Source organism: Haemaphysalis longicornis, unplaced genomic scaffold, assembly GCF_048455015.1.
Source record: "Haemaphysalis longicornis isolate Haplotype H1 unplaced genomic scaffold, Haemaphysalis longicornis Haplotype H1 scaffold_7, whole genome shotgun sequence".
NCBI classification, from domain to species: domain Eukaryota; kingdom Metazoa; phylum Arthropoda; class Arachnida; order Ixodida; family Ixodidae; genus Haemaphysalis; species Haemaphysalis longicornis.
This window is the reverse complement of record NW_027526422.1, coordinates 36,759,045-36,779,505: the sequence shown is the minus strand read 5'-3', so window position 1 is coordinate 36,779,505 and position 20,461 is coordinate 36,759,045. Positions and strand designations below refer to the sequence as shown.

General features: G+C 47.4%; 1 protein-coding gene and 1 long non-coding RNA gene across 2 annotated transcripts; one reads left to right on the top strand and one right to left on the bottom strand.

Annotated features, from left to right (window-relative positions):
- Positions 1 to 304: 304 nt before the first annotated feature.
- Positions 305 to 9,895, bottom strand: LOC144145242 (uncharacterized). Its single transcript, XM_077676781.1, has 3 exons — positions 9,563 to 9,895; positions 6,306 to 6,431; positions 305 to 3,182 (listed from the first exon to the last, which is right to left on the bottom strand). The coding sequence occupies exons 1-3, from the start codon at positions 9,654 to 9,656 to the stop codon at positions 3,058 to 3,060; spliced, it is 345 nt and encodes a 114-aa protein (XP_077532907.1). The 5' UTR covers positions 9,657 to 9,895; the 3' UTR covers positions 305 to 3,057.
- Positions 9,896 to 16,780: 6,885 nt separating this feature from the next.
- Positions 16,781 to 19,721, top strand: LOC144147402 (uncharacterized). Its single transcript, XR_013317917.1, has 4 exons — positions 16,781 to 17,002; positions 18,001 to 18,082; positions 18,524 to 18,610; positions 19,271 to 19,721. It is a non-coding gene; the product is annotated as an uncharacterized LOC144147402 (long non-coding RNA).
- The last annotated feature ends 740 nt before the right edge of the window (positions 19,722 to 20,461 follow it).

Here is a 20,461-nt window from a genome sequence, read left to right as displayed (position 1 = left end):
TTAGTCTGGCAAAGGCGCCTAGCTTGCTGCACCAGATGTATGAGGGAGAAAAACAAAGATGGGAGCGCTAACAAAACGGGACACGTAAAGGAAACAACGCAGCACTCGTGTTGTTTCCTTTCTGCGTCTCGTTTTATTATCGCTGTTACATCGCTATGAATCTGTACCAACTGGCCCGGTTCTCGACCCTTTTGAAGTATAAAAAGACGGTTGGGTGTCCAGGTCGTATACATTCGTATGCGTGGTCCGCAGTATGCATCCTCCACGTAAGGAAATTCCACCAAGCGGAGACACGACAACGATATTGATCTGTAGCCCGCGTTTTATTTCGGCATTTCAAATGGCAGGCAGAGGAGCTGGTTTTATTACAAGAGAGAGGGAGCAATAAATATTGTATACACAAGCTCAACGTACATGGACAAACACACGTAGGTTCACGATAAAGAAATACGTAAAAACAGTAATCGATTTCTACACTAACAACATTGATTGTGGTCGATAGAACTGTGAACAGGTGAGGTAACATTGACTCGTAAAGGAATAAAAGAGAACGATTGGTGCTACAGAAACGGACATATACAAACAGTCATGGTTATAAAAACGTCACCGAAGCGCACTACACAGATTAAAGGAAGGGTTCACGCTTTCTTCTTTAGTGCTAACGGTGCAATCTATGGCAACGAGATTACGGTTACTTCTGTTTGGAATGACAAGTGTCCAGTGCATGTCACGAGCTGCAGATCTATAGATAACAAAATAACAAAATATTTTCATTTATGTACACAGCTCTATTGTGTCTGTAGAGTCACCTCAACATTGTTTTTTTTTCTGCTGAAAGAAGAATGACTACCAAAGTGTGCGCAAACGTCGTAATACAGTCAAACCCGTTTATAGCGAACTGCAATATGCACCGCGATTAGTTCGATATATTCAATAGTTCGATATAGCCGAACCCGCCTATAACGAGCTTAATGTTACGAGTTCGCAATCCGCGGGAGCCCCCCGCCCCCTCCCCAACTCCGCCATCCGCGTATGCAGAAACGAACACAATACAGTAGTCATTACCAGACCAAAATAATGCATTTATTGCAAATATCAAAGCTACTTTCCGCCTTAACAGCCCACGATGAAAAAAAAAAACGGTGATTTTAGTTTTCAGTTTCGTTTTGGCGGCTTCAACTAGCATAGCATTCTCTACACGAAACATTGTTTGCACCAGTTCGAGTCCGTGTCCTCAAAAATCTAAGATGCATTGGCGGAGCACATCGACTGCCGAAAGCGCTTCATTATAAGCGTCGGACGGATTTCACTGGCGACATCATCGGGAACGTTGGCGAGCTCTTATCACAGTTCACCGATGCTGCTGTCTTGGTCCGCACTCACTGACTGGGCGGGTTCCGTCGCGAGTCCCGCGCATCGGAAACAGTTCCGGAAAGTATTGGGCGTAACGTCGCTCCGTGCGAGGCGCAATGTCTCAGTCACGGCTCTTGCTCCGTGGTCGCGGCCAATCCACATCTCAATCACCGCTCCAAGATCATGCATTTCGGCGGCCATTCTAGGCGCCCAGAGTTCGATATATCGGATGTGAACTTCGTTATAAGGAATATGTTTCCCATTTATTTCCGTAACTGAATTATTTTTGTTCGATATATAGCATAATTCGCTCTATCCGGGTTCGTTATAGCCGGGTTTGACTGTACGCCGCTGGCTGGACGTGCTCTCTACTTGATCAGGGCCAAGACCCGAAATGCCCATCACGGAAGAGTCTGTTTTGGTAGTAATAATGAGCGCAGGGCGGAGCTTGCTACGCCGGTGTTTGCACTGAACCGGCTGCTTGTCTAAATAAATTCCATGTCCCGAGCAGCAGTCTAGGTACTTCAAAGCATTGAGGTGCATATGTACAAGTTAAAACTCGCCGAAAAAAAAAGAAGAAACGACAAACTCACAGTCCTGTGTAAAGGAACTGCAAATAGTACAATAATTAAAAGTCGTGACGAAGTCACACGATGCGTGTTCTTGTAAGCGAACGAGGTGCGACTACTCGCCAGACCATTACATGCTATACAACGGCAGGCCATCCTGATTGCATTCCACGTAACATCTGTGACCCGTATACCTTTAAACAGTTGATTGCAGCGCACAGTGCTCAAGAAATGTCTGCTGTCTTCTCGCTACAGTGTAAGTCAAACCCGTATTAACAGCACGGATACCGGTTGTCCAGTGGAATGTGTTCAAGTCACACTCATTCAGAACATTTGTTCCTTTTTACATTATGCCAGGTGCCCCGTCCGACCGATCATCCAGCATCGGGCATAAATTAGTACTCATGCGTGAGGAACGCGGCAGCTCATAGTACGGTCACGTACGAACCACTACTTCCGGTAAGCAATGGCGGGGGAATTGTACGTGATTTCCGGTGACGGTGACCGCGTCCGCTGGTGAGTGTACGAGGTGAATCAGGGGACCTAGTCACTTCCCGTCTCGCCTGGCATGAATGGTCACGCGAGGGTCCGCCACTTCAAGTTATGCACTGACTCATTCGGTGTGACGACGCAGGCGTACATGTCATTGAGGTGCGGCTGGCACGCGTGGCGTCTACCCTCACTACAACGCTACCAAGGTCACATTCACGGAGCTATACGGCGAAGCAAGGCTGCGCTCGATATAACGGCGTGGTGCGGAGAATCTTCTCGTTACGTGCTATTAACAGGTTTTGTTTTACATGTTTTTCGGATTGAGTAGCCGAGAACAAGAACTACATTCACGGGATATCGCGACCAGCGCGACATTATGATTCCACTCCTAATGTACATCCCCAACAGCAAGTGAAGATTGTTGGCTGGATAGGACTGGCAAATTTCGCGATTCTGACTCATATGTACAACACAAACTGTCTTCTAAGACGACGCTCGAACGCACGACAACTCGACCGCCTCTGCGCTGGACATTCAACTTGCACGGCTGCCCCCGCTGGCAACCTCCAGGAGTCCAGAGGTGAGTTGTGGCTGGAAGTGACGTCACGAGATCGTTCGAAGACGGGTCGTCGGCGGTGGTTTCTTACGAGACGCTGTGGGCTCGGCGGCGCTTGCAGATGAGCGCGACGACTACGACGGCGATGAGCACGAGCGCCACAATAACGGCAATGATGACGATTCCCGGGATGGACAGCACCGTGCTGGGAGCTGCAAGACATGAGAGAACATCGCGTGAGACTCTACCAAGCGTTTGACGTCGGCAGAGGAAAATGCTAAAAAGTTCCTCGTCGTACGCATGTAGCCTAATTTTTATTTTTTTCTCAATGTCCGCCATGGCCAAATTGAACAACATCGGTCCGAGGATAGACCCCTGAGGCACGCCCCTATCCAAGAAGTAGGTACTGTGGGTCCATCCCGGTGCCGATGCTGCGAGTTATACTGGTCGTTGGCTTAGGAAGCTCCGAATCCAATTTTGATCACGCTGGCTGGGGTAAGCCTGGACCAACTCTTCTAGTATTGTCTGATGATTAACGTTATCAAAGGCCTTTGCTACCCCCCATCCCTTCACTCCCCATTACCCCATGCATGGTCTCCGGGCCTCCCCTTTCCTCCAATAAAGGTTTGAATCAATCAATAAATGTCGGCTGCTTAATAAGGAGCCGGTCGTTTCGCAAGAATGATCGTACGTGACTATAGTTTGAATGTGACTATAGGCACAGGACACTGAAGTTTGCACGCGACTGCAGCGCCGACTCTCGCCGCCGCTTAGCAACTCTGGGTCGGTGGATGTCGCGACCGGCCGTTCAGCGCACGTAAAAACACACGCTGCGTGCGGTTCGACGTGGAGTGGCGGAAGTTTTTTTAAGAAACATAGTTATAATTGCAAGTTGCAGAGCCCGAAAGGATCAAAATGCTGCACGAAAGAAGGAGTGGCAGCGCCGCTACTGCTGCGTGAAGGACAGCCACAATCGCGAAAAGCAGCCTGCCATCGTTCTGTACAGCTTTCTCGCTCGGGCAGCCGTGTGAGAATAAGCGTCGCAAGAAATGGTTTTAACAGTAAGAAAAGACAGGTTTGTAAGAAAGTCATGACATTTCTCGTAAGTGGAAGGAGTGAAATTATGAGTACGATTACCGCTTATGCGCAGCGCAGACACGAAGGGCCGTAAATCTAAAACGTTTGCTTTCAGTGTTTCATACACATCGCGCGCTGCGATGAATCGCATGCCGTCGTAGTATTTGCATAACACAAGGTATTACGGCACCTTTTTTTGGCGACATTCACGGCACCGAATGGACGCCAAAAGGCGGCACAAGAATATGTTCACAGCACTTCGCGGCGTGATGCCAAAAGCAATGTCAAATGGTCAATACGCATCCCGCTTACTGCCAAACTTTGTTCCCCTAAGTGTACAGAGTTCGGCCACGCATTTCAAGCGAGGGCGTGGAAAGCTATCAAAGGCAATTAGATTGCATTCCCTCGCGCTGACTTCGTACTCTGCGTTTTGCGTACGTACTTTGAAAGTTGAGGTTATTATTGTTTAAGCAGAGGATGGGCAGGAGGAGGAAATACTTTTTTAGAGAATTCCGAACAGCCTGAACAAACTGTATCCCAATTAGCCGCTAAGACTTCTTTAACATTACTCACAAGAAAGAAGCCGAAACTAAACGGAATCTTGGTAACGACAACCGCCGCTCCGCAGCAGATTTCGAACTGTGTGGAACTGCGTTTACTTTGTCATCAGCTAAGAACGTTTGAAATGCGTTGTTAATTAGTGACAACACCAACCGAGCTGAAGAAAGGCAACCTAAAAAGTAATTGTAGTGTGGTTGCGCGAACAGAGGCAACAATAACACAAACACGCTTCTGTCGTCGAGCGCCGTTTTATTAATAAGCTGGGGTCACTTTATTAGGCTGTGATACAAGAAATATCACAGGCTGCGATTTGGTGGGGGGAAAATCTACTTCTCCTACATAGAATTTGCAGAGCTGCCTTGGAGCCCGTGAGGATACTCCATTGGTGCGGCTCATGGCGCAGGATGTAAACGATTGCCTCCTTCAGAGCGTAGAGCTCAGCAGCTGTCAAAGATGTTTGTCGCTCAAGACGAAATGAAAGCATTTCACCAGTTCGTGGTATGTATAGACCTGAAGAAGAGCTTTGCATGGTTGATGAACCATCGAAACAATTGAACACATTTTATTAGAACGTGCGGCCTACATGGAACCGAGATCCCACTTCCTCGGAAGCACGGAACGTCTAGAACAGGGACCAATTACTCTCAGAAATTTTTTAGGACCATGGATTCATCCGTCAAAGCAGCGCCAAGCTCCAAGAAGTTTATTCTCTTATTTCGATGAAATTGGCCTAATTTCAAAATTGTAAATTATGTGGCCCAAGCTCAGAACAAAAGTCCGCTACCGCGCCAAGTACACGACAGTTTTTTTTTTCCTTTTCTTTCCTGCCCAGCTTTTCCTTGGACCTTTTCTTCCCCCATCCTTAACCCACAGCAGAGAAGCATGTAGGCGTCTGTAAATGCCGGCAAACCTCTCTGCTTTTCCAATAAAGAGCCTTCTTTCTCTCTCTCTCTGATACAAGAAACAATTGCTACTGACCTGAATTGGCGCTGTAAATATGCTTCCCTTACTGAGAATGGTAATTCGCAACGATGTCTATCCCGTCAATTTCTTTCACGGCGTACACGCGTGCGGGAACGTACACTCTCTGTAGCTTCTCGCGCACGCGAGGCGGACAGTAGTAGTTCAGCCCCTTAATTGTCCGTAAATCGCGCAGCAGCATTTGAAACATGGGAAAACTATTTGCCAGAACAGTTTTCAAGCACGAGACACCTTTCAAAAACAGTCGCAGAATCGCAATAACAAACAACCGAGAGGTGCCGAATATATGAACGCGCGCCCGCCGTCCGGCTCTCACCGACCCAAAGTTAGCTCAAGCTTCCGCGGGGCGGCGCTGGGTGTGCTTATTCGTCGCGCCCTCTGAGCAGTGACCGGTGCCTATAGTCTGCCTTGTCTGGAGCTTCGCTTAGCGCTGACATGAAAGGGTTTTCAGGCAAATGACCAGAACTTGGTGCTGTATTGATCTAGTGACTCTTCAGCAGGAACTGGTTCGTAATCGGTTAAAATAAAACTTTGACTACGACATAATGAAAGCTGCAGTGTACCAGGTGATCGAAAGTACACGATCACTATATTACAAAAAAAAAAACGTTATCATCAAGTGTGACATTTTTAATTAGCTGCACCATGAAATGTCCGTTCGAAACATCGTACTATAGGGGCGACTTGTGGTAAATTAGCACTGGTAGTGCACTCACAGCAGTTCTCGGCCGCCTCGTCGGTTCCGTCTCCGCAGTTGTCAATGCCGTCACACCACACCCGAGACTCGAGACAGGTTCCGTTGCTACAGCGACGCCACGACTTCGGGCACTCCGCTTCAGACGCTGCAAGGTGGGAAAAAGGAGGGCAAATATAGTAGACTCCGTTTGCACCCTTCATGGGACATGGTAATTGACGAAGAGGTATAAGGAGCTGTAACTTCATATAGACCTAACAGCACGAAAAGTATACGCTATCTGAAAAGACACACAGACTTTGTTAGGATAACCTTATCAGAAAGGGCCTCGTTGAAAATGTATGTAAATTGCTTTATTCGAAATGTTTCATGGTCCAATATCCTGTGTATAGAATGCAAGTGATCTCCTCTTTTAACGAAGTATCGCCCTTAGCGAACTCAGTTGCTTGCTCCCCGGGCTCTGTTATATAGGGGGGTGTTTGGTATGTTCGCGAGAAAATAACTTCCTTAAGTTTTAACGCGACGGCAGCGCGTAATTAACAACCGGCGATGGGTTCCGGCAGTCGATGTTTTTGTTCACGCATGAGCACCTCGTTGTGCCACCACAAGGGGAAAGGGCGACAAAATAAAGTGGTTTTCCAGGATGTTGCCGGTTACGCGCGAGTAATTCACGTGCGCCGCCGGAAGAGCGGGGGCACTCCGCCGCACTCCAGCAGAGTGGGGCTACATGTCCCGTGATCGCACTTTTGGATTGCTTGGCTGCATTGAAGGGAACTTTTGCGAAAGTACCGTCGTGCTAAATGCATCGCAAGATTGGAAGAAGCCATTGAGCTGTGTCCCGAAACTGCTTTTTGACATGTCAATGTAACGTCGTATTTGCTAGCTTAGGTGCGAAACCTAATGCTGACCACAACGAGTATTTAAACTGCTTCACTTGTTTCGCCTCGGATCGCTCAACTTTAGAAAGTTCACCAGACTAGCTTTGAATTCCCGCGCAGAAAACAGCGAGGGCAGCAATGGCGTCGCTTAGTGGGAAATAAAGCTGTTATTTTAAAGATGGGGCTGCTCTTGGGCGACCTGAGCACGAAAAGTTTAGTTCATAGTCCATATACTCGATTTTACCACCCGGCCAGAACACCAGTGAGAGAGTGCTTGAGCACGAAGTATGTCCAGGCAAGATTGTTCCGAACTATTATAGTAAAACTGTCAACAGCATTCAGCGCAAGGCAAACCTCTGGCATATTCGAGGCAAAATATAAACAAATAATCGAGAGTATTCACCGTTCTTCTAAAGTAATACACCTTGTATTGGTTGTTACGGTAGCTAATGAGAAGGAAAAAAACACCGCGTCAAAAACGTTGTCGAAGGAGGCGAGGCAAAAGCAAGCACCAAAACGAAAGATGTCGTCTGGAGTTGCTCCAAGACCAACTGAAAGAAGAGATGGTGCGTCTCTGTAACTTCTCGCGCACGCGAGGCGGACAGTAGTAGTTCAGGCCCTTAATTTTCCGTAAATCGCGCAGCAGCATTTGAAACATGGGAAAACTATTTGCCAGAACAGTTTTCAAGCACGAGACACATTTCAAAAACAATCGCAGAATCGCAATAACAAACAACCGAGAGGTGCCGAATATATGAACGCGCGCCCGCCGTCTGGCTCTCACCGACCCAAAGTTAGCTCAAGCTTCCGCGGGGCGGCGCTGGGTGTACTTATTCGTCGCGCCCTCTGAGCAGTGACCGGTCCCTATACGACAAATAGTCACCTGAAGTACTTCAAATGATAAAGATAAATAAAAGTGTGAACTGGTTATACATTATATACCTTATATATCCAGCCTTGGCGGAGCTGGCGTGTGGCCGAGTGTTCTAAGGCGCTAGGTTATCGATTTGCAAGTCGCAAGTCCGAATCCGTGAGGGTGCATCGTTTTTTTTTTTTTTGCTAGTTGATTTTTTCGTTTTCGGTCGATTTTTTCTACACTGAGTTCACCATTTTTCGGCCGTAACGGTCACTATTCCACGAGCGAGTTTGCAGAACGCGCGCAGACTGCCACTGACGCTCTAGCGAGTTCTCGTTAGCGTGCTGCTGCTTGCGGGCAGTGGGAACAGGCCTGAATCAGCACACCCTTGGCCTGGTGCGAACACGCTTTTCACGATACAGGCATGAGTGAGGCAAGCTCCGAATATGAGGGAAAATCGCATGGCATTTGAGCGTCAGCGGTGACGCGGAGGGCGTCATCCACTGCGTAGGCCTCGGCTAGTGATTTCTACGATTCCAAGCCGTCCTGGGAGGCTTATCTCAGGCATTTTACAGCCGACAATATGGCAGAAGGGTGGTACGGCGATTACTGAGATATCGAGAAGGTCATTCCAACGGTGCCGTCGGATGTCAAATATGTTGTTTTACACAACCGAAACCGAAACTTGTTTGAATGCTAACCTCGGACATCGTCCAATCACGGTGCCATCTCCTCGCGACGTCACAGCTTTAGTTGGTGCGGCCGCCACAGACCGCACATGGTAGTTTTTCTTCTTTCCCGCTTTATAAAATAATTAACGACTTATCAAGCGGATAAACGATGAAAAGTGTGGTAATTTGAGCCAGTCTACGCAGTACAAGCAAAACCGGGAGCTTGACAAATTCACTTCAGTGTCCCTTTAAGACGTTTCGGCGCACCCAGCGCTCGCCACGCCTCCTCAAAACTGTGGCCTCACCCTTCATAGAATAAGTTGTTACCGCATTAGTAACTGAACCAAATTAAACTGAAACTGAATCATTAAACTGAACCAAATATATGCCAGGCAAATGCATCTTTATGCGCCTCGAAAATTCACAACGGGCGGATTACGAATCGAAGTATCCGAGCATATGTTTCACACCTGACGTGTTTAAAGCGCTCTGTAGCCACTAAATTTTACCGTTACATTTCGCGCTACGAAGTATGTATACTTCAGTTGGAAACAAACCGCAACACCGATGAGTGAAATATCATGTGAGCCCGAACACACCCCTGTAGGCGGTCCAAATTTATCACGAGCATTTATTTACCAGTGCAGTAAGCGTCAAAGGACTGAAATTCTGAATAATTAGAGCGCATGTACATTTACCTTCTGGTGTAAATTCGTTTGTGCAGAAATTACAAAGTATAAGACGTCCAACTACTCATATTCAATTCTCCTGATCCCGTTAAACAAGCAACTTACGAGCGCTGAGGTATAGAACACAACTTGATATACTAGAGCGCAGATACTTCCAACAAAATTAACCGTAGAAAAAAACTCACAATTCGTGTAGGGGGAAACCGTCGCAGAAGCGCACAGTGCGGCGGTCGCCAGCACCGCCGCCAGCCTGAGAAGAGAGCACGCCGAAGTATTCATGCTTTCCAAGTTGGTGTTCACAGCGAGAACCCGAGGGAAATCCTTAGCCGCCGGACACGTTCTCCAAGTCGACGAGTCGAAAACGCACGGAGCTTCTCACAACCTCCGCTAGCGAAGCACGCTGGGATCAGACTGCGATGAAGCGGTGACGTAAAGGTAAAACCGCTGTAATAAAGCTCCCACCGAACGAGGGTGAATCGTCTGCGAGGGCAGACGAAGTGAGTAAACCCAACCGTCTGCGAGCCGCGTCTGCTAGGAAAAAAGGCGGGAAACGAAGGAGAGTCACTGGGAGAGGGGGAGAAACCTAAAATGTCGCCGCCTGCCGCCGCTTCTTCGCGGCGTAGACGGGAGTTGCGCTCCGTGGCTGACAGGGCCCCGTGCAATGTTTTGGTTCTGTTTCGCATCTTTTCCCCTTTCCACGCCCTAAAAAAACTTGTTATGGTGACGTCTATAAGCAAACAGTACGTCTAGGTCACTTAAAAAGTAGCTGCGTCTTCGTAGAGTACGCGATCGCCTGCAAAGCTACTCGGGAACGCGGTTCTGCCGCTTCGTCGCCGCTCTTCCGGGCGTCGGCGACAGTAGCAGCATATCAGCCTTGTCATCTACAAATACGTCAGGCACAAATGAATTTACTGTCGCCTCGTTTAGACCTTTTACTGGCACAGTGAGATGAGAGATTGGCTTCATTTTGCATCGTGGGCAACGAATGCGGCTTCGTTTCGAATATATACGTCGCAGAAAAATATGTTTCGGCGATGTGATTACCAAATTGATCCCCGGCAATAAATTATGCCTTTTATAAGAATATAAACCATGCAAAAATGATAAGTGTATTCCAAGCCTGTGCGTCGTTAAATATGTGCCCACACACGCCTTATAGCAAGAACTAAGGCAAGTTAATGAAACCACGGAAAAATAAATGCTGTACAAGTGCGGAAGAAACATAATAGCTCTAAGGGGAATTAAAAAAAAAATACCAGTGCAGCTTCTGACATGCTAAACACGTTTGTCGAACCTTAAGCCAGGTAGGGCTCACCAGACCAAATAGACGCGAAATGTACTGCTATTTCGCGAGACATATGGGGGGGGGGGGGGGGGGGTAGAGGAGGGGGACGCTGTGTACAAATGCGCAGCGGAATCAAGCAATGAACGGTTTAGTAATCACACACACAAATGTTGCGTTCACTTTCTTTTTGTTTTTCGGCTTTGACGAACAGCTGATCGTTCGGCGGTCGCATTTTTGAAAGTATACAGGGTAGTCAGTTCACAAGCGATGAAAGGTGTCGTTGGAAGAGTGTGGTATGTGATAAGGCCCTCTGATTTAAGTTTCTGCTTTATTATGCAGGCTCCCTATGCCATATGACAATATTTTGACGAAGCGTTCTCGTTTAGTCGCGGACGCCGATTATATTCTCAGCCCGTCTGCGCGCTGCTCGCAGAGGATATATGTAGCAGATGAATGTTTGCGGGCGCTCAGCTCACGACAAGACCACTCTTTGTTGTTTGCTGATCCCCTAGTATAATTCTGAATTATCCATCGTACTTTCGTTGAATATTCCCCAAATTAACACACACTGGCTTGGAAATGGCGGTGATCAATATCTGAGATAATATTGGCAAACGTAACTGGCGTGCGGTCAGGTATGAGTGCTCTGCTGATTATGTAAGCGCACAAAACTGATTTACAACGTAGTGTATAGCCGTAGGAACCGCTAGTTACGGAGACACTGCTAGTAAATTCAGGGCAGCGCAACTACAATCTGCTCCATGCATACGCCGGTTCTGCGACGCTGGCCTGTGACACAGACCTGGCACTTATACAGATCAAATATACCGCACTAAGATCGCATCAGAAACGTTTACACTCTCGTAAACACACCCCGTTTGCGAACAGAGTGACTGCTCCACACAAACTTGCATTTCAAACGTCCGCAAACGGTAAATCTCAGTCGTGAACGTGCCGCAAAAGCAGCGGCGACAGTGCGGAGCGGGACGGAGACTCCCGCGGCTGCTTTTGAAACGGGCCGCTAGGGGGATTTCAGTGGCGCCCCTACAGGCCGCGCTCGAGGCGTTAAGAGAGAGTCGTTTGCGACGAGAATGGGGCGGGTATCGTCTGCTACTAAATGTGAATGAGTGACTAATTCATCTACTGCGCGCGGAATCAACAATTGTCGTTTGCTATGGAGGGGAGGGTGTGTTTGAAGTTGATTCCCTCCTCGCGTGCACGATTTGGAGAGGAGGAGGTACCGTTGCGAGGCGAACTCTCGCAGAAGTTCGCGTAGGTGTTGCCGTTCGGCGATAAGACTTGTGGCGCACCTTGAGTCACGTCTGCCACGGCATGCGCTCGGCGCGGGCAAAACTCGCCCGGCGGCAAGCCAGGATGTGAACTCCTCCTCGTGGCTTCCTCCTCGCGGTGTTGTCCTTCGTGATGGCAGCTGCCTGTTGCCGCCTCTCTTCGAGAAAGCCGGCCGGGCATTGTGCGATTACACATGCGGGAGAGTCAGCCCGGGAGAAGCCGGATGATGAAGCCGCAGGATGTGTCAACACTTCTGATAAAGATACCGACAACAGCTTCGCAGGCGCCGTAACGAGCGGCCGTGTCAGTCAAAGTTGTTTGCTTTTTGGGTAACGCGCGTGAACGATTAGGGGTGTGCGGTCAACCACTTTTGACCTGTTTTTATTCCTGGTACTGTCTTGAGCAACGGCACTCAACAACAACCACAAAAAAATCAACAGGGCACTCGTCGCTAACGTCCGGATGACTAGAGCAAACAAGTCGACGGTGCGCTTAAGGCAGTCGCAGGTCTGCATTTGTTTCCAGATTAACAAGTTAGTGCTCTTTTTTGTATACAAGTTCGCTCCATTCCATTAGGACCCATATACGCTACACGGAATGTTTAGTTTTAATTTCCCGCTTATCTCTGCCTGAAAATAAATAAGCGTACGATTATAATCGTAAAAAAATAGGCATACAATAAAGTTTATTCCCCTCTACTCCGTATTCAAGCTTTACGTGACTGAGCACCACTTTCAGAAGCATGTCAGGACAAAATGCAGTAGACATGGAACCCGCCGCGGTGGCTCAGTGGCTAAGGCGTTGCGCTACCGAGCACGAGGTTGCGGGTTCGATTCCCGGCCGGGGCGGCCGCTTCTCTGATGGAGGCTAAAAGCAAAAACGCCGGGGTGTACGAGATTTCGGCGCACATTAAAGATCCCCAGGCGGTCAAAATTGATCCGGAGCCCTCCACTACAGCGCGCGTGATCGCCTGCGTTGCGTCGGCGCGTTAAACACTACAATCAATCAATCAAGCAGTAGACATAGACTATGCTAGGTGGTGGTGAAAACATTTATTGATCATTTGTTAGCCGAAGAGCAGCCTCTATGAGTGGGGTCCTCAGTCCAGGACTCCAATGGCGGACGCTATCCGGCGGGCCCGCTCGATCAGCCGTTGTTGGTCTTGCGGGGCAGTGCTGGACAGAGCAGCCTCCCAAGAGGAGTGCGTGGGGATGCGTATAGGGGTGAGCCCGTCTGGTGGACGCGGACACTCCCATACAGAGTGGTAGAGGGTGGGAGTGGGGCTCTGGCAAGCCGGGCAGTTGCCAGCGTATTGGGTGGGGTAGAAGAGGTGTTTGTGGTGTAAATTTGGGAACGTGTGTGTCTGGAGCTGCCGCCATGACGTGGCGTCGGCGCGGGATAGGGAGTGGTGGGGTGGAGGTAGTGTTTTTCTTTGTGTGCGGTAGTAGGCGAGTATGAGTGTATAGTTGAGAGGTTCGTGGGATGGGATGATGGAAGCTGATGTCTTGGAGCCACCCCGGATCTGTCTGTCCGCTTCCTCTGACGCCCGGTGGGTCATTTCTCGGGCGAGCGCGTGTGCGTGCTCATTTCCAGGAAGGGAGGCATGGCCAGGGGTCCAGACGATACGAATGAAGGAAAGCTTGGATGGATCGGATTGTCGAAGAATGTTGTTTGCTTGGATGGAGAGGATTCCAGAAGAAAATGCCCGGCAGGCGGCTTGCGAGTCTGTTATAATTGCCCAGGTATCGTCGTCGTCAGCTTCCGCGGGTCGAGCGGTGGTGATGTGGGACACAGCCAATGCTATGGCTGTTTCCTCGGCCACCCTGATGGAATCGGTGCGTACAGAGTAAGTTGTTTGCGCATTGCCAGCAACTGCACAGGCCACTGCCACTTTAGCGTTGGGGTTGGCTGGATAACTGGCTGCGTCGGTGTAAATCACATGTGGGTCCTGACCGTACCGGCGGGCCAGCGCTTCGACTCGGGCGCGGCGTCGGCCCTGGTTGGTTTCCGCGTGCATGTTCTTGGGGAGCGGGGCAACTTGTAAACGTGCACGAAGGACAGGGGCGAGAGCCACAGGGTTTGGTGGGAGAGGTGACGACGGCTCGGGGTACCCCAGGCTAGCGAGCACGTGACGACCGGTGCGGGTGGTGCTAAGGCAGATAAGCTGACCAGCTCGTTGTGCCTCAATAATTTCCTCTATCGTGTTGTGGACACCCAATTGAAGGAGACGCTGTGTAGAAGTGTAGGGGGGAAGTCCCAGGGCTGCTTTGATTCCCGTCCGTAAGGCAGTGTTGAGGCGCTGGAGTTCGGAGCGCAGCAAATTGTGAAAGGGGACGTGGTAGGCAAGGCGGCTGATGAGTAAGGAATGAACTATGCGGAGGGTGTCTGCTTCCTTGAGGCCGGCGCGTCTGTTGGAGATGCGACGGATCATGTGCGTGATTTGCGTGATTTGGGTTTTGAGGAGGTGAACTGTGTGCGTGGCGCGGCCGTTAGACTGTAGATGGAGTCCTAGGACTCGGACTCGGGTGACGCACGGGATCAAATTACTGGTAAGGTAAACGGCAGAACGAATACGAGTTTTTGTTTTTACCAACCTCCCCCCTTTCTTCTCCGCCTTTGTTTTTTCGAGTAGCCTCGTTAAGCGGCGCGTACCAATACCAGTCCCGCTCCTGGTCTGTACGTGCCCCGAATGATCACCTTCTTTCTCCCTTCCCTGCACACTGCGCACCCCCAACCCTTCTAAGATTCGGCCGGTTCTTTTTCGACGGTTCGGTCTCTTTATTTGTGCTTTTGTTTGCTCAGTAATAGCGAGCAAGCTGCAGCGAGATCGAAAATCTGGTTAATGTTGAGACAGCGTGGTTACCTTCGACCTCCTTTCTTCCACAACTAGCTGCTCCCCAACGGCTATGGGGAAAGGCTGGAATCACTCAGGACAGCCAGAGCGCAAGGAGCAGTGACTGGACTGGACTGGACTGGACTGGATTGGATTGTTTCGGAAATCGTTTTAGCAGCAGACTGGATTGGATTAGATTGGATCGGAAATCGTTTTAGCCGCAGTAAGCATGATAATCAGCTAATCCTAGACAACCAGGAAACCTAAGAACAACCAGCTGAACCTTAGCTCACGCTACGTATATCCTGGCATAGCCGAGCTAAGCCACTGCTATTTTTTTTTTTTTTCTATTCAAATTTACCGAGTCGCTTCCGGACGCCAATGACCTATTCGGCGGTGGCTGAATGGTTCAGAATCGGCGTACGGGTCACATTAAGGCATTCCTGAATCAACCATTTCGAACGTGTATTCAGCTTCGAATTCCCAACAGGTTGGAATTTTATTTTGTCAGCACTAGTTTTTTTTTTTTTTTAAATTGTCTGCGACTGCTGCTGCTATACGAGTGTTGCATTCTTTTAAATTTGTGCCAGCATGGCTAGTAACGCCGATCCAGCAAAGCGAATTGAAGAACTTGAAAATGATTTTAACGACAGAGTAACGAAAGTGGTTGACGATATTTTAGTAAACCTGAAATTGAAACTTGAAGCGGACTCTGCCGTGACAAAGAAAACAGCTGATGATGAACTGAATGAAGTCCGACGCAGCCTTACTTTCCTGAATGAAACGATAGAAATGACAACAGAGCGGGAACAGCTCAAAGCAGCAAACAAAACCTTGGTCGCGCGTAACCAGGAACTGGCGAGTAGGGTTGCTGACATGGAGCAGTACTCGAGAAAGAACAACGTTGAGATTAAAGGCGTTCCAACAACTAAAGGGGAAGACTGCGTGGAAATTATGCAAGCCATTGGAAATAAGATCGAATGTCCTGTGTCAGAGTCCGATTTTGATGTTGTACATCGCGTACTATCCAAAGGAAACACAAAGAATTTGATTGCTCGTTTTCTTTCGCGCGCAAAAAAAGAATGAGTTTGTGAAGAAGGCACGAAAGGCTCGCCTAGAAGCAAAAGACATTGGGTTCCATGGAATGGAAACAAAACACGTTTACGTCAAGGACCACTTGACTCTGAGCAACAAAAAACTGTTTGCAAAGGCCTTGGAACTCAAAAATGAAAAAGAATGGACATTTCTGGGGACAGTGGACTGCCAGATTTTGGCCAGGAAAACTGAGGATAGCCGAACAATCCGCATCAAGGACGAGTCTGACCTTTCTATTTTTCGCTAACTGGTCTTAAGCTGTATTAGAAATCGTAATAATAGCGTACATCAAAGCTAAAGACGTACAATCATTCTTCACTAGTTCCTATCATTCTGTGATTCACTTCAACTCCCGCAGCCTTAGAAAACACTATGATGAATTTCAAGCTTTCGTATCGTTAGCAAAACATCCATTTCCGATCATCTGTGTTTCAGAAACCTGGCTAGGCCATGCTGATAAGAATCTATACTGTTTTCCCTCATATAATTCAGAGTACTCCCATCGTATGACGTCAAGTCATGGTGGCGCAGCCATATTTCTTTTATCTTGCATCAACTACCGACAGCGATCTGATCTACGCCTGAACGTACACTCTAATCCTGGTAACCCATAATGTAACTTCTAAAGGGATGTAACCTATAAAATAAAGGTTACAATGGATCCATTTTGATGTTTTCTTCATCCCAGTCCATTCTAAGGGTTACAAGCGGGAAGTTAAAAGCGGTTTATAGGTTACATTAATGATTTATAGGTTACATCAACAAAATCTGTCATGTAACCTTTACGTTGTAACCTATAAAACGCCCTGTAACCTATAAGAGATGCTCGTCGCGCCTTCTCTCCAGGCGGCCGTTGATTTCTCTGTTGCATGACGGGATATAGAGAAATGGCGGCGCCCGCAGGTCCGGTGGCCGCGTTTTCGCGCCACTCGAGCCTTTTAACCGCTGTAATACCCCTACGATGAAGCGAGGATGGCTGTTACAAGACTTGTTTGTCGGCGTGAGTCGCGGAGGCTGCGGCGAGCCCATTTGTGACTGGCAGCGCTACACGGCCCGTTATTCTACGACCAGCGTTAAGTTCGCATGTTGGACCGATGCCCGGCGCCAGTGAAAGCGAACTCGGTGAGTATGCTCCCGTAACGGTTTCCGTGTTTTCATTGGATGTATCTTTTCGCTGGGGGCTTTTCAATTTGAAATTGCAGCATTCGAGAGGGATTTTCGTTACCCGACTGGTTGCTTCGCTGGACGTTTTCTGTTGCCCGCGACGGCAATTGAATGAAATCACGGGCTTGCGTTCGCTGCGTCAGATTAGAGCGGACGATCGTGAAAGCCCGTACATTATAATAGATAACGGCGCTCGTGGCCTGCTTTCTGCTCTGCGCGCCTTCGTCATGTGTTGAGCGTTTTGTTTACGCTGTTGGCTGCATCGGCCGCACTTTTTTCCCAATAAAGTCTTATATTATCGCGCTATTCTCTGGGTATTATCATTTTGTTTGAGCCATCGGGAAATATTCATTTTTCTCGCTGCATATATTCGGAATGGTGTCTAGTTGATTGGTCTTGTAGTAATACATCCGGATAAACACAAGGTGTGTGCTGCAGAAAAGTAGTCCACTAAATGCTGCCCGAAATTTCTAAACTCACTTCTGTCCAGCGCAAGCCTCTTTTTTTGTGAAAGTTTGCCTTACCGCACAATAAAAAGTTTTTATATCTACAACATTCTTCATTTTTGTCATTCTTTTCCTTGAGTGGGTAAATTTGGTGTTAGTCATTTTGAGGTAGCCGGGCATTGTCACCATGTTAAGTGGGTTTATTATTCCCATTCGCACAAATCAGTCGTTTATTTATTCGCGTGGTATTGCAGGGCAAATGGTTGTCTCGCGTTATACTAGTGTAGTGCAGTAAAGCGATTTACAGAATGGTGGTATGTATGAGCCAGCATGCAGGCTGCTTGATTGTTGTTGTTTTTTGATGATACAGAAATTGTGACGAATTACACAGAGACAAGTGCAGGTGTAAAAATGGGTGCTGCACCCTCATCGGTTCCTGGCTGTTGGAAAAGTGTGGTTGCATCTGGCTACCTATGCTATGACTTATGAGCACTATTGTTTTTCTTGCAGGCAGTGTTCCTTGAGCTGACAACCAGAACTCCCCTGCACATGAGACAACTTGAAATGCAGTCTGATTTCCGTGGAAACAACGGTATGAAAATGCAATAACTAAAACTCATTCATTCAAATATTCTTTGTAAAGATGGCACCCAGGCCTGCGCAGACAAAAGTATGATTCACTTGTAAAAATGCGAGGCCTTACTTCAAATGTTATGATGTTATATTTCGTATCTTATTTCGCCTCATGTTTAATGACTCTTTCTATCAGTTCGTTACTACATGAACTTTATGAATTCACATAACGATTTCCCCAGCATGGAGCTTTGTAGTTTTTCAGTTTTTGCAGAGCCAACAAGAACTCTTTTTCGAAAAGAGCTCTTTAAGAAAGCTCCAGTTGTTAGTGAGGGCTTGTGCTGTGTTCTTTTCTTCGTCTTGTCAAGTTTGGGGTCTTCTTTCATTATGAATGTATACCAACTGCCCAGCTCTAAAGCCTATTAAATTTTAACCCAAGTAACCCTTTGATTCATTACAGGTACAGACCTCCCGGGAATGCCACTTGAAGATCGGTGCAAGTTCTAGATGTATCCTATCCCACAACACATTTCAACGAAGAAAAAATGTAAGTTGTCGATTCCTTTTTACGAATAGCCGAGGAAGAAACCACCGGTAGAAGAACACCTTACTGAAGTGAAAAACGTTTCGGCTTCCACGTGGGATCCTCGTTCAAAATGAAACTGCCAGTACAAGGGGGGGCGGGGGCGGAGGCAGATGTTCAAGTACAGCGAAAAATGTGACACAGACGGCGTCAGCATCGTGAAAGCACGTTTCCTGGGTTTAGGGCGACGTTCGCTCTGTTGCGTGTAGTAGTGATTCCACATGAAGGTGCGGAAATATTTTTGCTTTCTCTTTTGCAAACGTATGTCAGTTTATCTCGTAGCCCAAAGTTTCTGCCTGTTCTGGGTGAGCATGCAGAAACATTTCGCGAGATAAACAGGAACACGGCACGATTAAAATTCGGGAAGGTTGGCCGATATGACTATAGTGGCTTCGCGTTGTTGTGAACAATGAGGCCAAATTACTCTGTGTAACGATTACTGAAATGATGTGAAATTATATGAAAGGCCCTAAATCACTCCTTCTCTGGTGTGGCCTTTCATTTCATTCTCTGGTCTCCGTCTTCATTTTCGTGCAATATAGTTTTCGTACTTCACATGCCTGTGATTTGGTTGAGGGGCTTATGGTACACTGGATTTTGTTCTTTTTCTGAAATTTTCTGTAGATGGCTCTTCAAGGTGGGGAAATCCAAGTGACGGCCCCTCACATATATACCTCCATCTGCGGCAGCAGGGAACAAGTCATTCAGATGACCTCGGAGAAATCTTCAGCGTGCCCTGATTTTGTGCCTGCTTGTGTACTACGTAAATTGCGAAGCTTATCTCTGAATGTTTCCAAGCGCCTTTTTTCATGCAGGAAATTATAGACCCCATTTAAAGTTTGTCCAAAAGACAGATTGCAATTGGCCTAGAAAGTTGTTAGTGCTGCATAAAAAACCATAACTTGGCGTGGGAATCACAACTCAGGTGGAACTGTAAAGAGGTACCTAAGAGGGAAGTGTAAAGATGGATTCGTAAAGACAAGTGAATTCCAGTGTAATATTAGACTCTCAGTGAAACAGAGAATGCAGGGAACATAGCCATAAACACTGCTTTGTATAAACAGTGAATTTGTAATAAATGTTCTTTGTACTTTCCTACATTCTGTGCTTTTTCTGTGGGGAACCATGACAATAACGCTGTACCGGGAAAGTGCACCTCTGAGAACCATCTTATATATGTAGCTCAAACTCGAATTCGTCTGAAATTGTTCAATTGCAGTACCAAACAATTTGAAATACTTTGCATACATCAAATATTGAGGTAAAGAATCTGTATATTTGGCCATGTTTGTGAAGCTGTTCACGTAACATTTATTAAATAGGTTAAATAAGGATATATGAATAAACCGAGTTTTACTTGGAAGTCTAAAGCAATATAAGAAACACCAGTTCGCCCAGGAATCCGCACTCGTCTAATATTCATTAAGGAACGATAATTAAATTACGGTGGTTCGCAGCTTTGCTTTTTAATAAATAGCCCACAGGTGTTTCATAATAATAAATGTGAATGTTCAAAACTACTGATGCCAAACTTTTTAAAATGTGCTCCTGTTAAATGCGCAAATATGTGTGCATGTACTGCAATTCTCTTTTGATAATCATGGCCTAAGTTGTCAGACAAGAATTTTGGGCTTAAGGGTATGTTATAACTTTGGCGTCCTTTTGAAGTATGCTATCAAGTGCATGTTTCCACTAAAGCTTGGTTTCACTAAAGCCTAATGTTGTTTAACTAAAGCTAAAATTCATACCCGCAATTTATTAAAGGGGCCCTGAAAGGCATTTTGAGCACACTAAATGAACTAGCGCAATCGTTAG

Bases quoted from the DNA above. Each gene is read 5' to 3' on its own strand.
- LOC144145242 (XM_077676781.1), bottom strand. From the start codon at position 9,656: ATGAATACTTCGGCGTGCTCTCTTCTCAGGCTGGCGGCGGTGCTGGCG. The intron at 6,432-9,562 runs GTGAGTTTTTTT...CCCACCTTGCAG, and splicing joins GGTTTCCCCCTACACGAATT to CGTCTGAAGCGGAGTGCCCG. The intron at 3,183-6,305 runs GTGAGTGCACTA...CATGTCTTGCAG, and splicing joins CGAGGCGGCCGAGAACTGCT to CTCCCAGCACGGTGCTGTCC.